Source organism: Tachypleus tridentatus, chromosome 13, assembly GCF_004210375.1.
Source record: "Tachypleus tridentatus isolate NWPU-2018 chromosome 13, ASM421037v1, whole genome shotgun sequence".
Classification (NCBI taxonomy): Eukaryota; Metazoa; Arthropoda; class Merostomata; order Xiphosura; family Limulidae; genus Tachypleus; species Tachypleus tridentatus.
The window spans coordinates 256,608,448-256,626,386 of record NC_134837.1 but is presented as its reverse complement, the minus strand read 5'-3'; the positions used below and the strand labels follow the sequence as shown (position 1 = coordinate 256,626,386).

The following is a 17,939-nucleotide window of genomic DNA, read 5'->3' as shown; positions in this document are numbered from 1 at the left end:
CTCAGATCCTCAGTCTGGAAGACTAACTACTGATATTCAACAAAGATGTGAAATAGGGAATAAATATATCATGGGTTTACAGGATAATATAAATAATGCTGTTAATCATGGGTTTATATCATTGTTTTCCTGATATATTCACTGTACAATTATCATAATTCTCTACACAAGTCTCACAGAATAATGAAGGTTTTACAAGTTTGTAAATATAAACTACCAGATAAATATCATACATGATACATTCATTTGATATTACTTTAAAAGTAAGTTTCAAATAGACAATTAAAAATTGTTGTTCATCAGTATTTAGTTTGTAATATTATATGCAATATGTTCATACAGAAAATACTGAAGTTATACTAAAATTCTGGATATTTTCAGTTTGTGAATACAAATATTTTCTCGTTTTGCTGATAAACAATGTAAGCAAAAACTACAACTGCCGAAAATAAAAACTTAAGGTTTAATATCTGAAGTTATTTACAGAACCTCACAGAATTGAAACAACAATTATGTAAAGCAATAAAACATATGCCACATAAATTACTATCCACACATTCAAGTACATTTTGATAATCCATGAACACATTTAAGATAACTGGTTATACTATAAGGGACTATGACTTGTACCAGTTATAGTAAACACAAGCAGGCCTTATGTTATTTCACTTTCTTACTTAACCGTTAAGATTGTATCAAATTAATGGCTGATATGTACAAAAGTATATAATTTTTAGTAGGTTTGATACATTTAACAGGACATGTTGGTAATGATATGATAAGAAACTGGCATATACACGTATGTTATGAATATTTTATAATTTTTAAAGGTGAAAAATACAAGCAAAACTTGTATTACAGGTTTCCTTAGTCACAAAATGATAATGGTTTCATGACTTAAAAAGTTACATAGATAACAATGATTGCATATAAAAAGGTAGGCCAGTATTTTTAATGTAAAACAGTTACAACATACAATTTTACAAACAGCAACTGTGAATAGTTACATAACATCACATATATCACACAGCAGTGTTCTAACATAATGCCAAATCTAATTAGACTCCACTTATAATTTACAGTGCTCATTCACACAACCATAAACGCAAGTTTAATTTAAAAAAAAAGAAACCCATGTATCAAAGTAAATCATGGATAAATATCGAGCAAAGTATTCTTAACAAAATAATTTTATAATGCATCACGTTTAAAGGAGATTACTGTTTTATTACTAACATTGCCACAAGTAACAAGATTAACACACAGCTTGGGTACTTAACATTGGGCACTTGTAATACATTTCAAGCTTTAGCCTTTTAATTTTTTATTTTTACTGTATTTATTTCAATTTGAAATAAACTTTTGATTTGATGGAAATTATTTATACTTCATAATTTACTATTATTCTCAAATGTTTATCTATAATTTAACTTAAACCATCCTCACCCAGTACGATAAAGCAGATACCAAGTTTCACCGCCTGCTTAACATTGATTAAACACGAACAGATAAGCTTGCGGCACTATATTTGATAACATTTTGAAACACTGATGTTAAAATTTTTAAACTTAATAATAAAAATGTCTACTTACTCATCACTGTAAAAAAATTAAAGTTTAAATGAGTTGTGAAAGTTTTGCTTTGTGGAATATCAATACTGATGAAGATACCGCAAATTAATGGGCATTCCATTTAACAAATTAGACATTTTCCATACAAGTGTCAAGTAAATTACTTCTCTCAACACAACCAACTACCATTTCTGCTACCAACAAATGACGTCATAAGCGGCGCCACAAGGTATTTATTACAAAATTGTCAATAGGAGAAAGAGATTTCGTAGCTACGTTTTACTCGAAAAAATCTAATTTAACAGGAACATGGACTTCAGGAAAAAACATTGTTATATAATTTGTTTTTCTCTAAATTTCGGTAGAACATTAAAATTTTAATTTACAGTGTTTGACACCTTAAACCTCAAATCTTTCAAAGTTCGAGAATTTCTATTGGACACACACACACAAACGCATTAACGTACAATGCGGATCAGAAGAAACAAAATATGTGGTTATTCTGTATTTATCAAATAATATGTATTTATACAGAGAGAAATTTAAAATGCAGTTAAAATGCAGATAAAGTTAAGTTATCACAGTCTACTAACAGAACATTTGTAACAATATTAACAAATACATGACGTAATTCCATTGAATTTTTACCACAAAAATGAGAGATTAGTGGATTTCATGTGCAATGATTTGTGACAGATGGAACAAAAGGGACAAGAAATGGTGTTGAAGTCAAAATAAAACATTTTAATTTCTGATGTGGGAAAAAAAAGTACTGAAGTACATATACACACGTTCACACATACACAAATAGTCGCTTAGTGGAAAGTGTGGGTGTTCTCATATTGAAAAGCCACATCGGACTATCTACTGAGACCACGGTAGTGGAAAGGCTATAAAATTTTAAGGAACGGACAATGAACAAAATTTCATTAACAGTTTACTATAGTAATAAATACATAATGTTTTGATAAGGTTTTGTTATCTTCAAATATAAAAGCCTTGACGAAACGTTGTAAATTTGTTATTATGTTAAACATGTAATAAAGTTTTCTTCATCAATACTTCAAGCTCTTTAAGCTTCATTGTCTCAAAATCAGATATTTCTTTAAACTACTGCAGGCTATTAAAATTACAACCTGAATCACTTAGTTGGAGGCGTAGCGATTTTGAGTGAAACTAATAAATTAAAATTAGAATATATGCATTTGAATAAAATTTGGGGAAGGGATAGTACACCGCCTATGATTCTTTATAAGAAACTAAGATTAAACAGTCAGCAAATCGCTACTGAACTTTTACTCACAATTCAAGTAGGCAACACATTACCTAATGCTTACAATGCCAATAAAATGTATTCATACTTTGTTAGCACTCTGGTGGAGTTTTAGATTTCAGAAGTACCGACCCGAGTTAGAATCTGTGCCATATCTCAAAATATTTTCTGCACTTTAAATTGCAGATGGTTATAAAAGTGACAGTCAATTCCTTAACGTGGATTGTGGGTGATAGAGTGCTACTCAGCAGTTTTTTTTTCTCTTGTCCGGCCTGCCATAGCCAGGTTATTAGAGCGTTTGACTAGCAATCTGAAGGTCGCGGATTTGAATCCCAACCACACCAGACATGCTCTCGTTTTTAGTTGTAGGGACAATATAATATGTCAATCAATTCCACTATTCGATGGTGAAAGAGTAGCTCAATAGTTGACGGGGGGTGGTGATGACTAGCTGCCTTCCCTCCAGTCTCACACTACTAAATTAGAAACAGCTAGCGCAGACAGCCCTCGTGTAGCTTTGCGCGAAATTAAAAAAAAACAAACAAATCTCTCTTGTCAGTAGTTCAAAAGTATGGACAGCGGTAAATAACATTCGTAGCTTTTCCTCGACTATAAATAAAGATTTGATTTTGTGGATATGTTTAAGTTATTCGTGCATTTCTTTAGAGGCAGTTTATGTTCGTTTTGTTGTGCTAGATCAAAGAGGCTTACTATGTCCATACTAGAATCCCTAATATTGGAGATGGAAAAAGCTTCCTTTAGAATGTGCGCCACATGCAAAAACTAGTCGTAATAGTTACAGTGATTTTTAATGGTTTGAAATAGAACCTGTAGAAGTACTTTCTTGAAACATGCTGTATGTTATGGGAGACAAGCCACTGAATAAGGAGGAAATTGTATGCTGCCATTACATTTCACACATCAAAATATAACAAGCAAACGTTGTATGAATGTATTAACTCTTCTGCGTCTGAGGTTTTTGTACTTGAATTTACTGTTAAACTATCATCTAGAAAAATGAAAAGAATTTTAAATAAATATTGAAAAAGTTATAATGGTGAATGTAAAATAGTTCCTCTATTTTCATCTGTGGGTGCATTACATAAAAAACAATCAATTTCATAGCAAGAATGGTGAGTGGTAGGATGTTACTGATTGGCTACTTTACCACTAGTTAGTAATTCATAATTAGGGACGCTGGCAGACAGCCTTAATAGTTTTTTCTGTAGATAAAAGACACAAATATTCTAATACTTGTCTTTCAATATATTCTGTACATTTTGCGCTTTATCCTTCCGATTGCAGTTTTTCTGTTTGCTTTCCAAGCCAGAGGAAACTAAGTGATAAGGTAAAGTCACTTTTTCACCATCTGTAACGAATTTATTGTTGTACGTTTATTTTAATACCTACGTTTGTTTCAGTGTAGTTTTCATTTTTGCATGCAACACATATTCTTGACTGCGTATTGTGCAAGTCCCGCCTGTTCTCGAAATTTGTAGCAGATTCTTGAGAGTAAGAATCAATAATATTTGTTTTACGAAAACGCGCTAGCGTTTTCAAACATTGTTAAAACTTCGAGAAACTTGCGTAATTTATATAAAAACAGTTAGACAAGACACAGAAAATTGTTATTGGTTGGCTAGAGCTAGTGTGCTATTGGCTTTGGAAGCTATAATTGTGATTGACGTCCATTAATCGGAATACTACAGAATTTGACCAGCAATGTTTATAGATTTCGAATATTACAAACCATTTAACTTTAGTGAATTAACTTAGCACGTTAAAAGTTCTACGAGGACATTAGACATTATCGTCAGTGAAAACTTATGGGTGCTTCAAGTTTAGTCCGCCGTCAAGAGAAATGTACAGGTGTATCAACAAAGAATTAATTTGCTTTCCGTGACCGGAGATAAAATATTCAGTTCTAGACCAGATATAAAACTCAGTATTGTTTGTAAGTTTGTAAAACTGTTGCATATAAATCGTCATGTATAATAACTATTAGTAATAACAGTTATTTTAAATGTCATTGCTGTTTTGTTTATTTTTATATTAAAATATATTTGTGTTGAGAAAGATAATTTTGTGTATCAATATTATTGGCAAATAACATAAATTTGATACATATGAACATTTAATTAACTTCTAAATTGAAAATAAAACATCTGGTTATTTGAAATAGTGATGTGCAAAGTTCGAAATATAATAAATCACAGACTTGTCCTAAATAAATTATAATATGTAACACACCCTACTCAGCATGCACGAGAACTCTTCAGTTGTATGTACAGAGTTCATTGATATGCTGTGAGCTTTAATTAGTAGTTTTATTATACAGTTTATTCACCAGTTTATAATATTATCATCAAAGACTTATCAGTGGTTTAAATGTGGACACCGAAACGTACATTTTGTTTAACAAAAACTGTTTAAAAGTGATATGTAATGAGAATATATTGTCACAGGAAAACTGTTTATATTCGCAGAATAAACACGAATGTTTTTTACAGTATCATAACACATAACGGTTAATTTAAATAGACAACTGTAAATCGGAAAATAATGATTTATAAGCACGAAGGAAATTAGTTCACAAGAGAACACACAACATAAAATAATTTTTATTGTGTTCATAAATTGTTGCTGGTTAATTTAATTTTGCATTACGGTAATATTATTCTGTACATAAGTATTTATGTAAGTTTTTTATTTGTTTGCTTCTCAAAGCAAAGCTACACAACTGGTTATTCTTTGTATATATATATATATACCCCAAACTATTTTGAAGAAAAATACAAATATAATATGCGTAAGGAAGCATTATTGCCGCAGCATTACATAAATGAAACACATTAATGACTTGTAGTGACTCGACATCAACAGGTAACTAAGGCGCTCGAGTTGTAATCCGAAGGTTGCGTGTTCGAATCCCCATAGCGCCAAACGTGCTTGCTCTTTCAACCGCGAAGCGTTATAATGTGATAGTCAATTTCATTATTCATTGGTAAACGAGTAACCCACGAGTTGGCAGTGGGTGGTGATGATTAGATTAGGAGCCTTCCCCCCTAGTCTTACAATATTAAGTTAGGGACGGCTACCGTAGATAGCCATTGAAAACACGAGTATGAACTATAGCGCCATCTGTTTCAAAGTAAGAATTTATATTATCTGACGTAGGAACAAAATCTATTCAAAATAAAGTAGAATGTAATTAAATGTAAAGAGGTTCAAGTTCTATTAAAAGAAAAAACGTTTCGGAAGTGTTATTTATTGTCGCAAGCTAATTCTACAAATATCGCTGAACCTTTTATTTTTTCAGATTTAATTACAAACGTTGCAGAAACTCCGATTGCCTATTTTGTCAGCAGTACATATAATTCTTTATATCTTTGTCAGGGTAAATTATTTTATTGTTTCTAGTAAAGTTCATAGAACCTGAGTAATGTAGACAATTTTATAAATTAATTATTTTAGATCAACGAGTATGTTTTTAATTAATAACACCCACATAGTAAGATAAGACAACGTGTTTTATTTATGTATATAAAATATTACTGCCAATTGTCTGTTGTATGTCCGTTATTTATTTCGTGGGATGTGAATGGATCTTTACCAAAATTAGTATGGAGATTCAAATGGTTCGTCGTACTTATAAATTTTCAGTATTGCATTTTGCGTTTATTATGGAGGTTTTTTTACCCTACTTTATTATATTCTTTTGGTAGATCTTTATCAAATTTGATATGGAAGGTTTATTGGGTCCAAGGGCCAGATACATGCAGATTTTGAGTTTGCATTTTGCTGTTTTATGGACGTTTTTACCGCTGCTTTAAAACATTACTCTGTTGATGGATCTTCACCAAATTTGGTATAAAGATTTGCTGGGTCCATGCTAAAATACTTGCAGATTTTTTTTACACATTTTATGTTTTACAATTTTATGTGCTTTTAAGCGGTTTTTTTTTTTTTTTTTTTTTTACAATTAAATGTAAGAGAAGCAACTTTTAATATCTTACGATAACCTTTCATTAATCATTAATTTACATAACTTCTGTCCAGGGCCGAGTACTCCAGCTAGTTATCTAATATGCTTATATCAAACTACCAATACATCATTTAACGAGTCGATAAATGTATTATTCAACTGGTTTAAAAATAAACTAGTAACAACTTAGCTGATAAAAAATTTGTAAATACTGTCAGCCACTTAATTTTAAAAGAGTTTTCTTCCTAATGTGTGTGTTTTCTTATTGCAAAGCCACATCGAGCTATTTGCTGCGCCCACCAAGAGGAATTGAATCCCTGCTTTTGGCGTTGTATATCGGTGGACATACCGCTGTACTAGCGGGGGGCTCTTCGTAATGTCTCTCTATTAATTCCAGCCTGACACCTCATAAAAATCTCGTTAGAATATTTTATTATTCACATATTTTAATCGTTCTAGCATATCCAGAGAAAACATCAACATTTCTCAAACACATGCTTTTATTTCGTTATGACGCTTTTATAGGAATACTAAATTTTTACATCATGGACCTAACGTATTAACGAAGTGATTCACACTGTTTTTCTTGTCTTTACTAATAGATGACGTGATATACATTTGAAGCTAAATTACCAGTTGTTGGTTAGACAGAACATATTATGAAGAGACACAAAGATTTGTAACCCTGATATTTTTTAAGTTGATGGTCTCTAAAAAAATATAGAAATGTTCTCATTTAGCTCGTTTTTCAATAGATTGTATTTTGCATGAAAAAATATTGTTTCCGTGTTCTCTTTCACATCAATGTGTAGTAGTGTGCCATTTCACTAATTTATACTTTTAAATATGACTTATTGTGTAGTAACTGTGCAACTTTAAACGTTGTATGTAGTTTTTACATAATTTTTTATTATTCTTTGCAACTTTGTATGATCGACATGTGACATCACGTGTTGGAAATATCAGTCTATTTATTTAATTTAATTATTAATTATGTTTTAATCTCTAAGACGAGCATAAATATAATCAAAATGTTTTTCTTTAGCAAACCACACTCGCTCAATATAAATATTGGCTTCCATTTGTCGTACGAGATTTAAAATCGACCTCTATCTGATCAGTTGAAACATTGTTATTTGTAGGGTTAGGTTTCACAAGCGAATAAGGATCATAAATAGTCAGTTGTTAAGTTTCAAATTTAGACAGAATTGACAAGAAAAGCCAAAGTAAGACCAGATATAATTAAATAGAAATGATACTAAATATCATGGGTCGAAAAGCACTGATCTCTTTTACATAGTAAATTATTGTGTAAAGTCATGAATTAACTTCATTTGAGTAATAATATTCAGATATGTAGCAAGATTGCAAAGCGGCCTCACTGGAATCGAATTTTTGTTTTATTATTTTAATAAACTGTTTTATTTTATATAATATAATATGTATTCAAGTGTTATTTCCCAAGGTTCCATAAGTGATGCCCCTCCGTGTCAGTCCTGTTAGTTGAAAAAGTCATATAAGCTCTTGGGGCAAAAGGTGGTGCAAATTCTCTAGTAAGTAGCTTAAAATCAAGGACAGCTATGCTTGAATTGGCCCTTTAATATTCCATGAAAACATAACGTACAGTTTTCTTGTTGAAAATTCTAATTTCCAATTCCAACAGCTTGTATCAAGAAAATTTTATTGACAAAAAAGAAAGAGAGAGAAAAAGTTGCTTATAACAGCAAACGACATATTTGGTGTCAGGAAAATTTAAAAATCTTCCGTACGTGCAAGTGACATCTAAATATGAAGGTCTCTATTATTGTCGTCACGGAACAAAATATTCTCTGTTGTTGTGGGGTTGCCATGGATACCTACTCAATGTACGGCTATAAGTATTATTGAGCAAAACTAAGTAGGTTTGAAGATATTTTTTCCGTTATTATTGCATGGAATGACATGCGCATTGGGATATATAGAAATTTTATTTTCTCATGTACAGGTGCTTTGAGGTATATCTTTTATTTCATTATATGTTTTATAAATTAAAATAACATTGCAAAGGTATTTGGTTTGCTGACTTACCACGTTAACAGAATAAAACACAACACGCTGATATTATGACACACACATATACACACAAAAAGATGAATCATTTCTCTTACCGTATTTGCGACAATTGATTGTTTCGAATGTTTTATCTTTCACTTTTACTCAATTGTGGTTGATGTGTAACTTATGTTTTAACATCGAACTTTCGCATTTAGTATTGATCTTAATTGGTTAAAAATGTTGGGTGCTCTGCAGAAATAAGCTATTTTGGTCCGTTATCGTATGTCAAGAAATACCACAAATGTTTTTTGGTTTTATTTGACAATAAGAGCTTGCAATAGACGGGCTTTGAATAACTTCATTCCACTCTAACCTTTCTGGTGCAGGTAAAAAGCTGCTCTCATACAGACGTCTCTCTTATTGTTTAATTAACTGAAATGAAAATCGACTGTTTTAACAGTTTAGTTTAAGGCTAGTTCAGTTACTTGAGAAAATAACTCAAATTCTTAAAGGGTGAAATTTTTAAAAGAAAATAGCATCAATATTTGGATGTTTTAATAAATCAAACATTCTATATTAATTTACTTTGTAACATTTGGAAGAGAATTGTTTAAATACAAATATATACAAAAACCGTATAGAACTGTTATAAGAAATAAAACAACTTAGTTTTCAGTTTGTAAAGCATACTCTTAAGCCTAACATCTGTGTATTTTCTGACATGTTCACTAGGGTGTGGCAGCAACAAATGCTGGTGACGTCAGTGTGAAAGTAATTGTATATTAACCTTTTTTTATATGCAAAAACGGCTCGCTTGGGCTGAGAAAACACTTTACATAGAAATTTCTCGACAAGTGGGTTTCTCGTCATCACTGATGTATATTAACCTGAATAATATAAAACGGTACTGTGCTTTTTTTAATACACAGGAGAAAATATAGGTTACGAAAAAGGAGAGAATGTAGATTATGAAAAACGAAACAACGAACACATTTTAAATACAATAATTAAAAAAAACAACAACTCTGAGATGTTATTGGCTGCTACCTTTCTATACTATGTCTTTGTCTTCATTCTTGACCATTACATTATATAATTTGTTAGTTATGAACCTTGAAACGAAGTGGAAATTTGTGTTAAATACATTAGACATAAATATTTGTTTACCAGTGTAATTTATTAATACATGATATCAGTTAATCGTCCTATTTTCTGCAAACTTGTGACATTATACTATATATATATATAATACTATACTTCCACTATGCTTAAACAAATTAAAATATACATAATTAGTTCCCCAATATCACAACGGTATGTTTGTGGACCTATAATGCTAGAAACCGGCTGTCACTACCCGTGGTGGGCAGAGCAGAGATAGCCCATTAAGCAGTTTCGTGTTTAATTACAACTAACTAAATAAAAATTATATAATTTGGCAATCACTTTTCCTTTTCAATAAACGTGCGGCATTACTAAAAAATTCCTCAACTGTACGAAAATAAAATGGAATGAACCTCATTCATTTTTATCTGTTCAAACAGCCACATCTGTGTTTCTCTCATTGTAACTGGGTTGGAGTGGCCTATCGAGGTTAAGTTGTTAACTGATTCTTTGTTTTTTGAACTTCGAGCAAAACTACATAAGGACTATCTGCGCTAGCCGTCACTAATTTACCAGTGAAAGACTATATAGAGTAGCTAGTCAACACCACCTTCCGCCAACTCTTGGGCTACTCTTTCACCAAAGAATAGAGAGGTTGATTGTAACGTTATAAAGTCCCTGTTGCTAAAAGGACAAGCATGTTTGGTTGGGAAGGGGATTCGAACCCGCGACCCTCCGATTGCGAGTGGAGATCCTTGACCAGTTAACGTGTTAATTTGTGGATAAAATAGCTCGAAGCTCGAGATACGATGTTGCTGAACACACTTAGCACTTTCAGCTGTAGGAAAATTATAAAAGTGTCAGTCAAGCTTGTTTTTCGGGTTTTGGCGACAGGTATTGCTCCATGGCCGACTTCCCTCTGGTGAGCGATAGAAAGTTAACAACAGCTATACATGTTTTAACGTAGAAAGAATGAATGTGTATAAAACGTACAAATACTAGGAATAACTAAGTAAATTTTACAAATAATAATAACAGAGACGAAGGATGATAAAACAAAGTAATTATACAGTCTATTTTTAAAACTATCACTGTTTATTAAATATTTTTATCGAAAGTATCATATCATGTTGATTTGTTTGTTTTGAATTTCGCGAGAGCTATCTGAGCTAGCCGATCCTAATTTAGCATTGTAAGAAAGGAAGATAGTCATCACCACTCACCGCAAACTCTTGGGTTACTCTTTCACTAACGAATTGCGGGATTCACCGTTACATTATAATGCCTCCACGGCTAAAAGGGCGAGCATGTTTGGTTTGACAGAGATCCGAACGTTAAAAGTGCAATAAAAAAACATATAGGTACCACTAGTGAAAAGAAACACATAATGTTTGCAAAAGAATTCTAGCAATATGTAATTCTATACTGCAATGTCAAGAGCCCGACATGGCCAGGTGAGTTAAGGCGTTCGACTCGTCATTTGAGGGTCGCGGGTTCGAATCCCCGTCGCACCAAACATACTCGCCTTTTCATCCGTGGGAGCGTTATAATGTGACAGTCAATCCCACTATTCGTTAGTGAAAGAGTAGCCCAAGAGTTGATGATGGGTGGTGATGACTAGCTGCCTTCTCTTTCGTCTTACACTGCTAAATTAAGGACGGCTCGCACAGGTAGCCCTCGTGTAGCTTTGCGCGAAATTCAAAAACAACCAAAACTAACAAGCAGTGTCAAGTTTGGCGCTGATTGATCAAGAAATGTAAAAATGTATTAGAAACAGATATAAAATGGTAGATATATGATCATATATATTTTTTTCCCCGGACATACACTTTGTTTTATATATATATATATATATATATATATAAGTAGGCTAGAAGGGGGGCGAAAATTCATTTTTAATCATATCATCCATTATATCAGTAAAAATAATTAACCATGTACATGATTTAACAGAATCTATGTATAAGCCAACTTTCTGTGTACAAATCCCGTTATACATCCCAAATACGAGGTCTGTTCAAAAATACGCGGACTGACGTCATAAAACAAAATGTACTTTATTTAGAAGTTACAGGTCTGGGACCCCTTCAAAGTACTCTCCTCCCCAACGCACACACTTATCCCAACGGTGTTTCCACTTGTTGAAACAGTCCTGGTACGCTTCTTTTGTAATGTCCTCCAGCTCCTTCGTCGCATTGGCCTTAATCTCGGGAATCGTCTCAAATCTTCTTCCTTGCAAGGGTCTTTTGAGTTTGGGGAACAAGAAAAAATTGCAAGGAGCAAGGTCAGGTGAGTAGGGGGTGGGTGGGGAAGAACAGTGATCGAGTGTGTGGCCAAAAACTCACGAGTTCTGAGGGCTGAATTTCGCAGCAACGCGGTGCATCTTCAATTTTCGGTCAAAATCTCGTAACAAGATCCAACTGATATCCTACACTTTTCAGCAAGCTCCCTGGCAGTCAGACGTCGATTTGCCCGCACCAGGATGTTGATTTTGTCGACGTGTGGGTCGTCAGTTGACGTGGAAGGACGTCCAGGACGCTCATCATCTTCAATGGACTGTCAACCATCCTTAAAACGTTCATGCCACTTGAAACATGCCGTACGCTTCATAGCAACATCACCGTAAGCCGTGTTAAGCATAGCAAAAGTTTCAGTCGCAGATTTTCCAAGTTTAACACAAAATTTCACAGCAAGTCGTTGCTCCTTCAGGTCATTCATTCTGAAATCCGCTAAACGAAAAAAATCGCACTTCACTTAAAACCGCGTAGCTGATACACAAATGAAGATATCTGCAATCGGGAAATGGCGTGGTAATCAGCTGATCTGTGCAAACCTAGCGACACCAAGCTGATTCCCCTGGAACCAACTGGAGCCGCGCAATTCAAACAGTCCGCGTATTTTTTGAACAGCCCTCGTAATGTGTTCAACTATAGTAAACGTAGATTTTGAAGTATAATTAAATGACTTAACACTTTAAGATGTACTACTATTAACAATAATTCTTCTCTGTATGAAAATAGAAATTTTACAAAATCACTTCTTAAATAAATATTGATGGTGTACCACAGAATATTCTTCAGTGCATTTTGAATTCTATATATCTGTACACCAATATTTCCACTGCTAAACATTTTTTTAAATTGTGATTTTTAAGTATGTTAGTATAAACTTTTATGGATAGGTCCCTAATAAGTAATTCCTTATAGGTGGCAGCACGAAAAAAAAAGACGAACTTTTTTTTTTTTTAAATAGACAGCGACAAACTGTTATAGTTTCAGTAGGTATGTTACAGACATTTTACTTTTTCACCAAAGGTAAAATTAAAATTTTTTGTGTGATGAACACATAATTAAACAGTTAATCTGCTTTATAATATTGAATAATGAATTAGGCCTAATGGCATAAAAATATTCACAGACCTAAATTAATTTAGGTTACTTTATGATGATCTAAAAACCTCCTAAACATTTTATAAACAGCTCTATTTGTTAAGATCAAGCTCAAATTTATAAAACCTTTTCAATATGTTTGACAATGAAAATTGTGTTAGCTGTTTAGAGTGCAAACAATTTATTATAGAAGCTAAACCTGTATATGTTTATTACAACAACAAAAACATTCTTTTGAAGGCCCACTTTAAATAAGCATTTTTTTGTGTGTATGCTGAAATAGCTCATACTTTAGGAATAATAATAAAAACGTGGGGAAAATTTTTTTTAAACTCATAATTCAAAGTAATTTATCATCCAAACGAATACCTTACTCTTTAAGTGCTCACTAGAATGAAAAGGTAAGGTTTCCATGGCAATTTATAATACGTAAAGGTCAAATCACTAATCTTGATCTAATATAGATTCATATATTCTACAGGCATACAAAGAGGTTACGACTTCTTTATGAACATTTTTTTGTATGATTCACTAAATGCAATAACAATAGCTATTTCGATCATGTTGCGAAACTCTAGCTTAGATATGCGCCGTTGACATTTTAATACATACTGATTAGGTTTCTTACATGTATCAGGCGTACTGTGTTACCTTGCTTTTTTTTTACACAGGCCACTGACATTGAATTAAACATTGAGTGAAAATTTAAGCACACAAATAAATATTATAAAGTTAATAAGATACATACGTACATAACTTTGTTTTTTGAATTTCGCGCAAAGTTAAACGAAGGCTATCTGCACTAGCCGTCCCTAATTTAGCAGTGTAAGACTAGAGGGAAGGCAGCTAGTCATCACCACCCACCGCCAACTCTTAGACTACTCTTTAACCAACGAATAGTGGGATTGGCCGTCACATTATAATGCATCTCCGGCTGAAAGGGCGAGCATGTTTGGTGTGACGGGGACTCGAACCTGCGACCCTCAGATTACAAGTCGAGTACCTTAACCACCTGGCCATGCCGAACCATCTAAATCAGAGGAAAACTCCTAATGGTACAGCGGTATGTCTGCGGACTTACAATGCTAGAAACCGGGTTTCGATACCCGTGGTGCACACAACACAAATAGTTCATTGTGTAGCTTTGTGCTTAACTACATATAATGAGAGGAGAACCTGTTGACTCCCAAGCATTCGTGACCCCTGTTGGTTCAGCGGTGAGGACGTAAAGCCAGGTTTCGACACCTGCAGTGAGAAGAGTGTAGCTTAATAACGAAGTACAAACCCAGCACATGTTCATTACTTATTTTACAACGCATCAAAGACTGCCTTATCACATGAATATATAGTAAGCCCTAAATGCTGTTTATAGTTCTGTGAAAATAGCTATATTAAAAAAAACGAATTTCTTTCTTTTCCCCGTTTTGTTTGTACGCTGCATAGTGGGCTATCTGCGCTGCAGTCCCAAATTTTAGCGTTGTAAATTCTGTTGATTACCGCTAAGGCACGAAGAATTACATGGTCTTCTTAAAATACCAAACGAACGAATCTTTGATCAATATATTAAAAAAGAAACCATAATCCCAGCATTACTGTTTCAGAGCCGCTTGTTTAAGAAACATGTAACGTGACTCATGTAAAAATACATTGTTTCTCATGCCTCAGGACTGCTTCACGACTCGTGACTACAGTATTTTACTTTAAGTGAGTTTCTCGTCATTACGACGATGAAGAAATTATTGAGTTGTAAAAGTTTCATCTGAAAGATTGTAAGTTAGTTTATCCGTGGTGTTTGTAAGCACAAAGCTGCACAATGGGTTATTTGCGCTGTGCGAATTGCAGGTATTTAACCTTGAATTATAGCCTTCAAGATTACTCCTGAACTAGCCAAAGAAAGTTTACACAGATCACGTTAATCTATGTGATTTCTTGGTAATAAAAGGGCTCGTAACAAAACTTCGGAGATATGAAATTCATGGAAGCATTGACTTCTTGATGACGAGAAACCCGCTTGAAATGAAATGTAAAGTCAAATAAACACAACATAACCATAGAAAACACCCAGATATTAAGTAGGGAAACAAATATAAAAAACGCAAATTCAAAGAATCCCTACATATACAGCAACTAAAACAAAAATTAAACCAATATAAAGGAACAGTTTTATACCTATGCTAATTGCCTGGCATGGCCAGGTGGATAAGGCACGCGACTCGTAATCCGAGGGTCGCGAGTTCGAATTCCTGTCATACCAAACATGCTCGTCCTTTCAGCCGTGAGAGCGTTATAATGTGACGATCAATCCCACTATTCGTTGGTAAAAGAGTAGCCCAAGAGTTGGCGATGGGTGGTGATGACTAACTGCCTTCCCTGTAGTCTATACTAGGGATAGCTAACGCAGATAGCCCTCGTGTAGCTTTGCATGAAATTCAAAACAAACCAAACCTATAGTAATTAATAACCTAACATCCACCTGCAACGCCCCCTACAATCCCGTATCATTTTATACTCTCATTCCTAAGACATGTGTCCATCAACTGTTACATTCAAACTCTTTCTTAACCTGAAGATGACCTAGGAAGGTGAAACGTTGTTCTCTCCTTATCAATGGAAGCATCGACAATTTATGACACAAAATAACATTTTATTATATTTTAATTTCATAAAAAATGGACTTTCTGTTAAAGCTTTAAATATCATATACTTTTATTTATAAACTATAAGAAAAGAAAACTTACTGACTGTTATTTGTATTTCCTATCATTTTAAGCAATTTTTGTCACAAACTGTCATGAATACCGAGTGAACGAAAGTCGTATTTATTTACTCACGTTTATTCTCTGAAATAATTGTTACTACTTGTCTTGAGTCTATTTAACTTTTGGTAGCGCGAGCCATTGCACGCGAAAATCCACGTGCTACAGCCAACCAATCACAATATGTAAAACCTCATCAAACACGCACACGTACGCACGAACATTCGCCGTTCCTCACGCTGCTGATTTGACGAAGATAGCTGTGTAATTACTTAGGATGTGGTGGGTTGGTATTTAAACAGGTAGATAGATTTAACTACCAGTAGAAAATATTGTGGTCAGGTTGACAAGAATGGTCGAACAGACGGAACCTGCTTCAGCGTCACCAACACCTTCAAGTGAGTCGTTACGTCTTTAACTTTAGTATGGGTTGAGGGGAAGGATGAATGTTAATGATTATAACTGAAGAATAATATATTCAAAACCTTTCATAACGGGATATTTCTGAGCCCTAGTCTAGGGATACAGCCTCAATAGCCCCTGCTTTAATCCACGCCTGAGTATACTCCCAGGGGTCGCAGGAGGCACTAATTTTTTCATAAGTGTGATTTGCTCAAGATAATATATGTTATGATTAGTTGTTTTTAAATAAAGAGATATAACTATGTAGTACACACTGTTCCGTAGTATTCGTTTTGTATATGACGTAGTTTTGCTGTGATTTAACTAAAAGTTTATTTATCAGTGTTTCTACAATAATTAAAAAAAATTGTAACTTGTTATATATTTTGAAAGCTATTACATTTAAGTTATTTTATCATTCTCTCTTTCCACAGTATAAATACAGGACTGTAGTTAACCCTAAACGTTATTATAGATATACCTTTTAAATATGAAATATAGATTAGATGTATCAAAGTTTATTACAAATTAAGAAATATAGAACCACATCATTCATAGTCTATTTATGAGAGACGAGTTATATTTTTCTTTGCCGACTATATCTCTTTTTTTTGTTTGCCCAACATTTTAATAAGAATAAAATGATCATATAACTTACCCAAACTAGTTACCACATTGAACGATTCATTCAAAAGAAAATTGGTTACTGTAGCGACAGCGTAGTGTAGATATGGGCCCGGCACGGCCAAGTGTGTTAGGACGTTCGACTCGTAATTCGAGGGTCGCGGGTTCGAATCTCGGTCGCACCAAACATGCTCGCCCTCCCATCCGTGGGGACGTTATAATGTGACGGTCAATTCCACTATTCGTTGGTAAAAGAGTAGTCCAAGAGTTGGCGGTGGGTGGTGATGACTAGCTGCCTTCCCTCTAGTCTTACACTGCTAAATTAGGGACACCATCCCTGATAAATAATGACCTCTCCCGTAGTTCAAGAAATGTTTAACACGAATCATTACGATTTTTGTTTATTGCGTTGCTATGGGAAATCAATGCCACTATTGTCAAGGGCCAGGCATAGTTCAGTAATTATCGTGCTTAGAATGTGAATTAGAGGGTTCGTGGTTAGAATCCCTTTGTTACGAAAACGCTCTCCGCACTTTGGGGTCATTATTGCGCTAGAAAAGTAATAGCGGATTCTCAATATTCAGTCAGGCAGTAGGTAAACTCTGAGTTGGCGGTGGGTGCTCTTAACTAGATGCTTTTCCTTTAGTTTAAGTATGATTATGTACAATACAGCAGAAGTTTAAAAACCAACAATCTACAGTCTACTAGCTGGAGTACCCGTCCTCTGTTATGAAAGGTTATCTTAGGGCATGAAAAGTAGCTTCCCTTAAATGTAACTATAAAAAAACACGCACAAACACG

The 17,939-nt window shown here is 33.8% G+C and overlaps 2 protein-coding genes across 7 annotated transcripts in view; one reads left to right on the top strand and one right to left on the bottom strand.

Moving 5' to 3' along the window:
* Positions 1-1,774, bottom strand: part of LOC143240158 (CLIP-associating protein 1-B-like) — a 145,198-nt gene extending 143,424 nt beyond the window's left edge. For 4 of the 5 annotated variants that reach the window (XR_013021596.1, XM_076482129.1, XM_076482131.1 and 1 more), the window contains exon 1: positions 1,593-1,774. The gene's annotated coding sequence lies outside the window, so the exon portion shown is untranslated. Of the gene's footprint in view, positions 1-1,446; positions 1,569-1,592 lie in introns of those variants that run through there. The other variant, XM_076482130.1, reaches the window with a different exon arrangement.
* A 14,542-nt stretch (positions 1,775-16,316) lies between these two features.
* The window catches only part of LOC143238021 (uncharacterized), a 34,828-nt gene continuing 33,205 nt past the window's right edge, over positions 16,317-17,939 (top strand). For both annotated transcript variants that reach the window (XM_076477903.1, XM_076477902.1), the window contains exon 1: positions 16,317-16,510. In XM_076477903.1, the coding sequence (XP_076334018.1) occupies positions 16,465-16,510 (46 nt within the window). In that variant the 5' untranslated portion in view covers positions 16,317-16,464. The remainder of the gene's footprint in view (positions 16,511-17,939) is intronic.